This window comes from Myxocyprinus asiaticus, chromosome 46, assembly GCF_019703515.2.
Source record: "Myxocyprinus asiaticus isolate MX2 ecotype Aquarium Trade chromosome 46, UBuf_Myxa_2, whole genome shotgun sequence".
Taxonomy (NCBI): Eukaryota; Metazoa; Chordata; class Actinopteri; order Cypriniformes; family Catostomidae; genus Myxocyprinus; species Myxocyprinus asiaticus.
The window spans coordinates 13,986,981-13,999,858 of NC_059389.1; the positions used below are offsets into that span (position 1 = coordinate 13,986,981).

General features: G+C 38.7%; 1 protein-coding gene across 2 annotated transcripts in view; it reads left to right on the top strand.

Annotated features, from left to right (window-relative positions):
- The first annotated feature begins 2,114 nt into the window (after positions 1-2,114).
- The window catches only part of galnt18a (UDP-N-acetyl-alpha-D-galactosamine:polypeptide N-acetylgalactosaminyltransferase 18a), a 75,455-nt gene continuing 64,691 nt past the window's right edge, over positions 2,115-12,878 (top strand). For both annotated transcript variants that reach the window (XM_051689800.1, XM_051689801.1), the window contains exon 1: positions 2,115-2,541. In XM_051689800.1, the coding sequence (XP_051545760.1) occupies positions 2,301-2,541 (241 nt within the window). In that variant the 5' untranslated portion in view covers positions 2,115-2,300. The remainder of the gene's footprint in view (positions 2,542-12,878) is intronic.

A 12,878-nucleotide genomic window follows, 5' to 3' on the forward strand; every position in this document is an offset into this window, starting at 1 on the left:
AAAATACGCCACAAAAATCTAAATTAAATTTGTCACATGTCTATAATTCAAATTAACAAATTTCAGATTCAAATCCTTTAGTCATTGTTCTAGTTCCATAGTAATGGGACACCCTATTTGTTGAAAATGCCAATTATAATTCTGCATGCATGAAGGTTGGATTTTACAATGTTGGAAATTTGGTGGATTTGTAAGAAGGGTTAGGTGCTCTTTGAAGTACTATGATTATTTCAGTAGGTAACACTAGTGCAGCATACTGTAGATTCCACTGAACTCCTTTATTACATTGTTTTTTGAAATCTACAATGAGCTGAGTGCAGTGGTTTGTCTCTGCACACCTCTCAGAAGATACAGTCCTTCAATCCCAAGCAACCATAAGTCTTGGCCTTTTTACTGTACCTTTATGAAATCTAAAATGAACTATGGCATTTTCTCTTTTAAGATCAATCATTCATACACCTTTAGTCTGGATCTCCCAAGTTTTAAGAAGTAATTATGGACCATGATCTCCAAAGAGAGTCCATTCATATTTCATGAATCATTTCACACAGCTGTGCCCCGAAGGTGTCTCTGTTTACATTTGGGCGGACTAAACAGGTAAAAGAGTAAGCTGGAGAAATGCCATTGCCTAAGACAAAGATCAAAGCCAGTACCTCGGGGTAATTTTCTCTTGATTCCATCTGTTAACGTAATGTTTCTCTGATGTTTTTTCCTCCTTGCTTGATCAACCTGACAGCTTAGAACAGAGTGTGGAGGGGTGATGATGATCATCTGCTAAGACCGCATCCTTCCACTTGAGTTAGAGCCTGGTTGTTTAGGAGGCTACAGAAGTGAAGGGTGGCCCACTTGAAAACAAAAACCCTTTAAATATTTAAACAAATACTCAAAATATTTGTCAAAATGCCTTTAATCTCCCCACGAAACTAATCAAATGTAAAACAGCACTACAGGATATATGTAATGCACTATTATGTCAAGTTATTAGGTCAAATCATTGGTTGATTGACTTCTTGAGTAACCAGATTAAAGAAATAGTTTATCCAAAAATTTTGTCATTATTGACTCACCCTTATGTTGGTCCAGTTGTGTCTCTACAGAACAAAAATGAGCGTTTTCCAATTACTGGACGTTTTCAAACTGGGATGTGCGTTTTTCAACTGCTTTACACAATTTGCCTACCACACTGAGATTCCCTATTGTAACTGGATAGTTGAAAAACGCCCATCCCGGTTTGAAAACACCCACAGATTGGGAAACTGCCATTATTATTCCGCAGAAACCTATACTTCAACCTGAATGCTGTTATTTTCTCAGTGAAACACAAAAGGAGAAGTTTTGAAAAACTTTCACACTGCTCTTTTCCATACAAGGGCAATTCATAGTGACCATGACTGTCAAGCTCCTAAAAAGACAAAAAAGCATTATAAAGTAGTCCATACGACTTGTGCACTATTTTATTTTTTGCTTTGTGTGCAGAACACATACAAATTGACATCGTTATTCACGCTATTCTCCACCATTGAAGCTCTGCAATTTTATTTGTGTGTATATGGTGCATTGACTCATGGCACCAGGTTTGATGCTATTGTTGGCAATTGCTTTTGGCTCTTGCATGGTGTGCCAGTTTGAATATGGGGAATAGAGAATGAGATTTGAGCGCTGCAGTGGAGGTGAAGATTTTCAGTGAATAACTACTTCGGCCTGTTCCTCACACAAAGCTTTAAAAGGACATGGAATACAGCGAACATTTTTATTTATTTATATTGTTACACTTGCATAAATGTTGTAAAACTTGTTTACTTTGTCACTGCTTAAGTTTAGAGCAAGTGGGTAGGATTCAATCCAGGATTCCCAAAGTAACCATAACAACAAACCATATTGACTTTATATAAAGGAATTAATCCAGTTGATGAATCCAGAAATTAACGTCATCGATTGGAAAATATTTTATCAGTAACCCATTACTGCGACTCTTCGAGTGAACTTCATTGGCTGTCAACAGCTGCTCGCGCTGCAACGTACTGCTGCGCGTGTCCCTCTGGCTTTATGACGCCGTGCACGCCTGCTGCCGAACCACTGCTGCTTTGCCGCTGTCAAACAGTGCGGACAGGCGCGAGAGACATTAGACATGAGGCGTATTTACCTTAGGAGCACCGAGCTGTTTTGACATCTGAACAGTCATTTGCAGCTGTCATAACAGCTATCTTATATGGAAAATCAATCCACTGGCCTTTATGAAAGCAAAGGCATAGAGGATTTGTGACCGTTTCTGCGCGCGCTGCGCACGTGGGCATGTTGCGATGGCATGCACGAGGAGAACCAAAACTTTGGTGTCCACGTGCGTGATTTTAAGCGGTATGACTAATATTTTATGTCTCCTTTACGTCGGCTGGATCACCAATTATATGTCTAATAGCGGGAACGCCAAAGTTGCAGGTAGGACGCCCATGAAAAAGTTTGATGACGATACCCGAGGAGAAACGCTGCGGATTATTGAGAGACTCGACCGACTGGAGAGTGTTGTTAACCAACACATCCAAGGTATGATGTTGTAAAATGCCAACTTGTAATGTGTAACAGTTGAATGTCTTTCTCTCTACATTTGCAAGACTGCTGTCCGTCCGTATCTTAATATCTACTACTTACAGCACCACTCATGACGATCAATAAAAGTTTAAACGGGCTTTGCATTTCTAATACTAGCCTAAGAGGATGGGCACACCTGCATGATCTCTATTATCACATCTGGGCTCCATTACCTCTTTTGGGAGCAAGTTGAATGCACTTTAATTTACCTGAGTCACTTGAGGTTCATTGAAGCCAGATCTTAAGATTGTAGCACAGCTATTCCATCCTATCACTGTATTCAGCTCCAAATGCTGATTTCCATATTGAGGGTCAGTGTGAGCTGGTGCAGTGTTTATTGCAGAGAGAGAGAGGGACATCAATTTAGCACTTGGCACTTGTTCTTTGTGTAAACATCAGTCTCACGGCTGGTGCCATGTTTCACTGCTGGACACAGACAGGATCCCATTTTGACAGCTGGGAGTGATGATAACTCACAAGAGCTCGAGCAACCTCTCTCATCCTGCATAATTAATCATCATCTAGATAGTGCATGTGTACTGTTGTAAACTCTTTATGAAATCTGATTTAACCCCTTGATGCATGGACTACAGTGAACAGGTCTTTAAAAGCCATTTTTGAACCATTTTTAAGATTTGATGATGTTACATCCAGAACATCCTGGATGACTACCTTTGACCATTACCCATAATTATGTATGACTGTCCATTTTATCTGTGTGTTTTTCTTATTAATGGCAGTAGGCTGTAAATTCAATATGGTGACGAAAGTGGTGATGCACCCATTATCCCTACCATTAACTTTTATGGAATGGACAGATATGTAACTCTCAAAATACATCGAAGGGAGTATATTCTTGTTAGGAAGTAAAAGAAAACATTAACTTTTTTCCCTTTGTGATCCCTAAAAATGGTTAAAAATGGCTTTTAAAGACCTGTTCACTGTAGTCCATGCATCAAAGGGTTTTGTCAAAAGTTTTTGGCCTTGGAATGAAGAAATGCGCATTGTCTTCAAAATAAACTCACAATTATTAATTAACAGGCTTTGTGTTTGAGAGAGAGTTATGTGAGAAATTGCGTTCAGGCCCATTTCTGTATAGTATTAATGAGTTAATCTAGTTGAGAAGCCTTTTGCTGGATTTATTGGATACATTGGCTGGTACCTAAGTATGTCTCTACTCAGCTCGAGGACTTAAAGCTTTCTGCTCCCTCAGAGCATTCATACTGAAGCCATAAATGTCAATAAAATAAAAACAGCACGCCTACACTGTTAGGCCGTTATAGAAATGAAGTATGTCATGGTTAAAACATTTTCACTAAACATTATATGCTTGAAGATAATATTTGAGTTGCTTACCTCACTTGTCATTAAATTGTTTTTCATAAAATGTTTTTACTGGAACCAAATTCTCAGCAAACATTAATTACATCTTTGTACATATAAAAGGATAGTAAACAAATTTTGTCATCATTTACTCACCATCATGTTGTTCCAAACACAAATTACTTTTTTCTTCTAATGTCAATATTTTTATTTTTTTAGAAGAAAAACCCTTGATTTCAATTATTTGATCTAACCGCGATTCTTTGAGTTAACCTTGATTATTGTGCACTTTTTTTAAATTTTTTTTTTATCCCCTTTTCTCCCCAATTTGGCATGCCAAATTCCAACTGCTTACTAGGTCCCTCGTGGTGGCACGGTTACTCACCTCAATCTGGGTGGCGGAGGACAAGTCTCAGTTGCCTCTGCTTCTAAGACAGTCAATCCGTGCATCTTATCACGTGGCTCGTTGTGCATGACACCGCTTAGACTCGCAGCATGTGGAGGCTCATGGTATTCTCCGCGATCCACGCACGACTTGCCACACGCCACCACGAGGAGGTTACCCCATGTGACTACCCTCCCTAGCAACCGGGCCAATTTAGTTGCTTAGGAGACTTGGCTGGAGTCACTCAGCACACCCTGGATTCGAACTCACGACTCCAGGGGTGGTAGTCAGCGTCAATACTCACTGAGCTACCCAGGCCCTTGATTATTGTGCACTTCAAATTCCACATTCACATCACATTTACATTCTACATTTTGCTATCCAAATAAGGGAATTTTAAAGGTACTGTAAGTGATTTCGCTAGAGGTGGGAATCTTTAGGCACCTCACAGTTCGATCCAATTCTAATAGTCATGATCCGATGCTAAAACGATTCCTGATACATCTGCATGTTGTTCTTATTGATTATTCTGCTGTGCAAAGGCAAAACACAGCAACTTCACATTTTGATCAAAATCGGTTTCTTAGATATGTCCTGCAAACATACAGATCTAGCTCAAAATCCACACAAAAATTCAGTTAGTTACAGCCTTTGTATGGCAGTATTGCCATCATAAAAAACTATAAACAATGACTTTATTTATTTTATGTTATTAACAAAGTGGCCTTTTACATTAAGTATGAACGTAAGGAATATCCATAAAATTAAATAAACTGTTTTCTATCAAAACACTTAGTTTAGTAGAGTATCAAAAATGTTCAGCTTCTTTCTTTAGATCATTCTATTAAAGAAATCTCTTTGCACAAGAAAATAAAATAAATATTGATTCTCTATCAAAACCCTCTCAAACACACTAAATATTATTAAATATTTAAATACTAAAAACTGAGTATTTTAAATAAATGTGTTATTGTTACTCATTTTTATTTATTAGTATTTATTTTTTTAATTGTAATTTTTTTTGGGGGGGGGGATTCTTCCCCTTTTTCAATGGCTTTTAAGTCCTTGTGGTCATGTAGTGATTCGCCTCTGTCCTGGTGGGAGGCGGAGGATGAATCCCAGTTGCCTGTGTGTCTGAGATCGTCAACCTGTGCATCTTATCACGTGGCTTGTTGAGTGCATTGCCACGGAGACATAGCATGTGTGGAGGCTTCACACCATCCACTGCGGCATCCACGCTCAACTCACCACGCGCTCCACCGAGAACGAACCACATTATGGTGATCACGAGGAGGTTACCCCATGTGACTCTACCCTCCCTAGCAACCGGGCCAATTTGGTTGCTTAGGAGACCTGGCTGGAGTCACTCAGCATGCCCTGGGATTCAAGCTAGTGAACTCCAGGGGTGGTGGCCAGCGTCTTTACCACTGAGCTACCCAGCCCCCCCTTTAGTTTTGAATTATTAATTAGAATGAATCAATCCCAAGCCTATTCATATTTATTTTGAACTATAACCAAAACTAGAGGTTGCCTGTGCAGTATAGCTACATGAGATATCTGCTTCTGTGGGAGTACAGATGTCAGCTTTTCCTTTCTTCACCACAGGTGATAAAGCAGCACAAAACGTGAGATTGATAATTAAGAAATCTATGAAGCATCTTGTATTCACTGTTCCACCTGTTTGCTCTGTGAGTAGAAGTCTCACCAGTTTGAAATTTGTCTGATGAGACGTCAGGTGTGCGCTCTGTCCTCACGAGTGAGAGACGAGCAATGAGCAACAGTCAATGAAATATAAAGAGAGCGCAAGTGGAGAGAAAGGCATTAGGAAGCAGGAGACAAAAAAAAAAAAGTAAATAAAACATAACCCACATCTCCTGAACCGCTTTCTTATCATTATTCCCAGCTGTTTGTTCCCATTCTGTGCAAATCAGTGCAATAACATCTGGTATTGACAGTTCCAGATCGTGTGATTAATTATTAATTAACTTCATTGGCTCCGCACCAACACCTGCAGCCTACTCTCTCACTACTGCATGTACAAATGCACAAGTGAGTTTTGCTACAGGTTTTTTTCTAAAGTTGTTGCAAAAGTCAAGGCGGGAAGATTTGAAGTTGCAGTGGCAGATTTGAGAGGTTTTAAGTGCCTATTTGCAGGTACTGTGAAAGTGAATTCATGTGCAAAAGTAAATATGTAATGCAAGTTTACGTCTGTCGTTGTATTTATATGAATGTCATTTTACACACTTGTGACTGTTGTCTGCAACTTTGAATTCAAAACACAGGTTTTTGATTATTGTCTGTGAGTGCAGATTGCAACATTCAACTTCAGGTTTTTATTTTACAAGTTTTCACATCAGTGCTGTGAGTGTAAATTTCAGTTTACGAATACAGATATTTATTGTAAAAATTCTCAAATTCAAATCTGCAAGCTCTTTGCAACACATTTACCTTCATATTATTCTGAGAGCATTAAAATAACGTGTGAAAGTTAAGAATTTAGGACACAAATATTTTACTATTGCAAAATCTAATACGATATAATATACTATAATATAATTTAATAGCTATTCAGGTTAGCTAGGTTCCAAAAACAGTGTTAATGTGTAAACTGCAATGTACTGTAAACAACAGTGTAAATTTAAAATGGACCAAGAACAAGTTGACCAAAAAGAGACACATTTTAGGTATTTGGAAAATGTAAATGTTTAATATAATATAATTCTACCCCTGTGCAATATTAAGTTTTTTAAGCCTTAAAGGAAATCATATATCCATATTTTATTATATGATTCAGAGTAAAATGTGAATAAATTACTTCTTTTGGTATATGAAGCACACACACACATTAAGAAGTATGACAGTTAATCGTGATAATTGTGAAAGCCCAAACAGACAATAAATCGTCATCGCAATTATTTGTTGGAAAATGATCATCGGCCAAAATCCATAATCATGACAGCACTTGAACAACATGAGGGCAAGTAAATGATGACAGAATTTTCATTTTTGGGTGAATTATCCTTTAAAACGTAAAGATATAAATCTGTCTCTCAGAAAAAGCAATAATTAGGATGTCTCAAATTTGCTTGCAGTCTCCCTTAGTTTTTATTGTGAGTGTCAGTGGCTCCTTCCAGAGTCTTATTTTCTCAAAATCCATTAAAAGTGAAGAGTCCAGTTTTCACGCCCATCTGAACCGTCTGATTGCATTGTCATTGGAAGAGACTGATGCTGCACTTCCAGTTTGCTTCTGCAGGAGCAACAGTGTTAATGTGCTGTCTTACCGAGGGAAAGATTTCAAGGCCAGTTCTTCCCCGTAACACAGTATTAATTAGCAGGTGTGAACTTTGGTTAGTGAAAGGCTAGTTTTGAAATGCCATGGTTATTGTGCATTACTGTGACCATCAGGTTATGTGATCTGGTGTTGTGCCATTTGAAATGCAGAGTGTGTAAGATACTATGGAGTTAGCGAGAAAGCAAGTGAAATGCAAATATCTAATGTAAAATTGTCATTGGGGCTCGACATATCCAAGGGCTCGTCCCTTTTTTATTAATTAGCCAATATGCTTTAATTACGTCACAGCCATGTACCTTTATGTGCTACTTGCTGGTCCATTGCAGGGGAAGGGACATTCTCATTCTAGAAGATCATTCAGGGCATTTGATTAGACAAAAATCTGTGTAGTGCAACATGAGTCATTGATATTTTGGGGTTTGTTTTCCCAGAAGAGGTTTTGAATGCAAATATCTACTAAAACAGAATTTTGCCAAGGTTTAGGAGTGCACTAGCATATAGATGACCTCCAAGCAAAAACACAAAACTGTAATTTTGATTTTATCTTTAACATTATTTTTAATGCAGCTAAGTAAATGGAGGAAATAATATCACACAAAGTATGCAATATTCTTCCTTGTACCAGTGAACCATCTTGCACTTTACTCAGATGTCCAGCTCATGGTCAATTAAACATGCTTCTCACCTCATTGAAGCCTTTTAAAGTGTGGTATGCTACTTTTTTAACTGGATCCAGTGTATGGCGAGTACATTAGAGCCTTGTATTCATGAGCTCATTGGTGATTGCTGTGGAACCAACTGCTGAGCTTTGCTGTATTTCTAAAGGGAGCATTAGTGCTGTACAAAGCAAATACAGTATAACTTATTCACTATCTGCCCATTTTCTCAGCTCTGCACTGGAGATCAGCAGGGTGTCTTGGTAGTATAACAATACTGCCATCATACTATTATTTTTTTGTTCACTGCCCTGTTCACAAGTTCACGTGTCACACTTACAAATAATTTAGTTTGAACTGTCTCATTACGGTGTGCCTGCCTGACAATTAAGGCTGGATGTTTTTGCATGCACACCCCACAGGCATGTGTTGTCCTTTCATTACATTACTGTTAAAATGCCACCTGAGCTGGTCATTATCAAAAGGTGTTTTCATCCACGGTTCGCTCATTATAAGATAGGTCACACAAGGGCTTGTTTTAACATCATGCTTCACTTGCTGATGAGAAATGAAGGAGAAATGCTAGGGGGAAAGAGTTGTTCGAGAAGTGGGTAGTTGATAACACGGAGGTTACAATAAGTGTCAAAATTGTGCGTGTTGGGAAGCTGCTTCCTCAGTCTGATGATTTTTCTCAGAAAGTCTTGATTGACTGTTTAAAATGTGTTGTAGTTAATTAAAGGTGGGTAATTGCTTCGCTAATTAAATGAGCTGTCTCTGTGGTGAAGAAAGAGCGCTCAGTCTAGACGGTAAACTGAAGGCTTTACTGAAGCCTTGCTATGGAGAGATTGCGACATTTTTGTTATTTGTGTTAGATATCTTTAGGGATAACTTGTGTTCTGGATCAGGATAAGGATAGTAATGGACCACCCACAGACAACACACACACAAAAATGGCAAAATCTGGAAGAAATCAACACGTCCAATCTGATTGGCTGTTTTTACGTGACTGCCCTAACAGCCCCCTCTATTAAGAATAATATAATTATAATAGAAAATTGGTAATTATATTATTTATTAACCGACTGATCTCAGTTCAGACTCTGTGGTTTCAGTAAACAGTTCAACTTTCCGCAGACGGAGTCATGTGACAAAACAATAAGTTGTTGATCACAGCTGAGTTAGTCTTTGGGAGAAACGCCAACAAAACTACAACTGGTAAGAAACCTAATTGAGTTTTTACATTGAAACCTACTTGAGTCAAAAGATTAGAGTCTCTAGTTTCATCCGATATGCTGTTTTTAAAATTTGAGGGATTTATTGCAAAACGCAAGCTGCCAAACACGATGTACACTAATCTGTACCTTAGCACATCTTTTTCTTAGAAATCCTATATATACTGTGCATTATCACATTGAGAATCAATGGGTTCATCCAAAAGCTGAAAATTTTTTGCTTTCAGAGGTTTTATGTGGAGTTAAGTTGAAAATTTCAAACAGTTCTGAAACCAGTGCAGACAGACAGCACACTGGAGGTTGTCATTCACTAAATAGGGAGCAATCTGTAGCTTTCCTGTGCAGCTAAGTGCATTCAGTTCTAAAATCCAACCAAAAATTCAGTTTCAGGCTGCTGATGATGTTTAGACCACTCAACATGTTTGGCAGACATGGGACAATGGTAATCAGTACATAGATTCAGAATGTATAATGTATAATTTTATTTTAACAAGGTTGGTAGTGATTGGATGATGCTAGCCATTACTATGAATCAGAAGTAATTATGCTAATTACTGTTGCAATATCTGTAACATCTCAAAACCATGAATAGCCAACACTCCTGTAAACATAATAAACTATTTGATTAACTAAAATCTGACTTTCTATAACTTGGTATTATTTAAAATTTCTCAACTTAGTCCCACTGTCCACAAATGTTCTCATCTACTCTTCTGTCCACAAAAACCTGGTGTCATAGTGTTGTTTTAGATTTGTATAGTAACTTGTAGTGGCCAATTAAAGTGAATTTGGAGTGCTGTAAATATAACATGAACTTCAACTCAGTAAGGTATTTATTTTCAATAAAAAATTTAAAAAAAACTCTTCGCAACACTTATGCCACACAGGCTCAACGGGGGTGTATGTGGGTCTCTCTCTCTCCTCCACTGGCATGTGGCTTGCCTTTAACTCCTCCACACTCACTGCAGTGACAGACATCTGTTAGAGACAATCATTGACAGGTGATGATCCTTACTGTTCTCATCTCCCAATCTCGCTCTCCATTCACAAGCCGGCGCTAGACCACGCCCACACTACCACAATGCTCTGTGCACCAAACCAAATTTTATGCAAAACATCTGTTATTATGAGCATAAGGTTAAGCTAGCACAGAACCGTGGAGCTAGCACAGAACCGCCTCACATGTGCTCAGAACACACGCATGAGCACGTGCAGACTGTTTAATAAATTACAGCCCTTTGCGGTTTAATATTCGTATAAGGTCATATTGATTTTATTTTGATGGATTATTCAGCCCTACACAATGCAATAGAAAGATGTGTTGTTTTTGCATTATTTTTCACTCTTTTTATCTCATCACATTTAATTCAGACTGCAACCTCACAACTTGGGTATCATTCTTTTGCTGTGACGCTGGAGATTCAGTAGTGCCGGAGTGCCGATGCTAAAAAGCGATGCAGGAAACACTGGTGGGCAGTTCTTGACCAATAAACTGCAAAGTGGACCAGTGTGGACTCTGTTAATGGTTAAACATAAAGTTTGTAAGGTATTTGGCATGTGGAATGTTGTCATTTGATTTATAACTGTTTTAGCCCTAGTTCAAATTTCTCACAATGAGGCCAGATGCTGATAAACAATGTCATCCCCTCTGTCAATGGGTTCCATTTAGAGTGCATTCAGATTTCACTGATTTGTCAGCCCATCTGACGGAAGTCTGAAGTCGGAGAGCAGCCCGTAATCAGGCTGGAGCCTTAGTAATCCTAAGAGCTCCAGCTCTAATGAAGCCAAAGGGTTTCAGCTATATTCAATCGCTCAGTCAGATCCATGCTGTGGGGGGAGGTTGAGAAGAATGAAAACAAGATATGACTTAGTTGTTTCATGATGATGCTCTGATTGGTGTGTGATTGAAGTTGGATTAATAGACAGCATCGGTACTTCAAAAGGCTTTCGTTGACTGAAATAAATTACAAGTTCTTGATAGTTGCGTGATTAGTACAAGTTACATAATTGCTGGTAAATTAATTAGTTACATTATGTGCAGTTGTGAGTCCATTTTGAAAATGTGGGATTCAAAATGCTGTTTAAACCTGACAAACAAGTTTTAGGATTTTGAAAAAAATTTAAGAAACATTGAATAAGTAATAGGAATAAGTAATATTTAAGATTTCGGTGTCACTAACTTTTCGCTCAGTCATTGGCTTCTAAGCCAATAATTCAAGATTAAAGGTTTAGTTCACCCAAAAATGAAAATTCTCATTATTTACTCATTCAATCAAAGACATCTTTGATCTCAATTGCACACAATATTTGGTCTTGCTCTGTTAGTCAAGGGCAACTAAGCATGTTCTTAAAGGGTCATTTCACCCCCCAAAAAAATGTACTCACCCCATGCCATCCCAGATGTTTATGACTTACTTTCTTCTGCTGAACACAGAGATTTTTAGAAGATTTTTTCTCAGCTCTTTTGGTGCAAGTGAATTGACTTTGAAGCTCCAAAAGCATTTGGGTCCTTTTTTACTATCAGTCTCCACTTTCACATTCTTCTTTTGTTTTTGGCGATTCACATTCACACTGTCTGCTGGGCAGGGAGGAGGATTTATTTATTTATTTATTTATTTTCCTTTTTCACCCAATTTGGAATGCCCAGTTCCCAGTGCGCTTTTTTAAGTCCTCGTGGTCACGTATTGATTCGCCTCAGTCCGGGTGGCGGAGGATGAATCCCAGTTGCCTCCGCGCCTGAGACCATCAACCCGCGCATCTTATCACGTGGCTTGTTGAGCACGTTGCCACGGAGACATAGCACGTGTGGAGGCTTCACGCCATCCACCGCGGCATCCGCGCTCAACTCACCACGCGCCCCACCATCAACGAACCACATTATAGTGACCACGAGGAGGTTACCCCATGTGACTCTACCCTCCCTAGCAACCGGGCCAATTTGGTTGCTTAGGAGACCTGGCTGGAATCACTCAGCACACCCTGGGATTCGAACTAGCGAACTCCAGGGGTGGTAGCCAGCGTCTTTTACCACTGAGCTACCCAGGCCCCAGGGAGGAGGATTTATAGTAAAACAGACTTTAAAATTATATCGCTTCTGAAGATATGGATTTAACCACTGCAGTATTATGGATTACTTTTATGCTGCCTTTATGTGCTTTTTGGATCTTCAAAGGCCTGATCACCATTCACTTGCATTATATGGACCTACAGAGCTGAGATATTTTTCTAAAATTTTTTGTTTGTGTTCAGCAGGAGAAAGAAAGTCATACACATTTGGGATGGCATGAGGTGAGTAAATTAGATTTTTGTTTTTTGGGGAGATTCTTAAACTGACCCTTTAAGAACATGCTTGGTTGTCCTTGACTGACAGAGCGAGACAAAATATTTTGTGCAATTGAGATGTC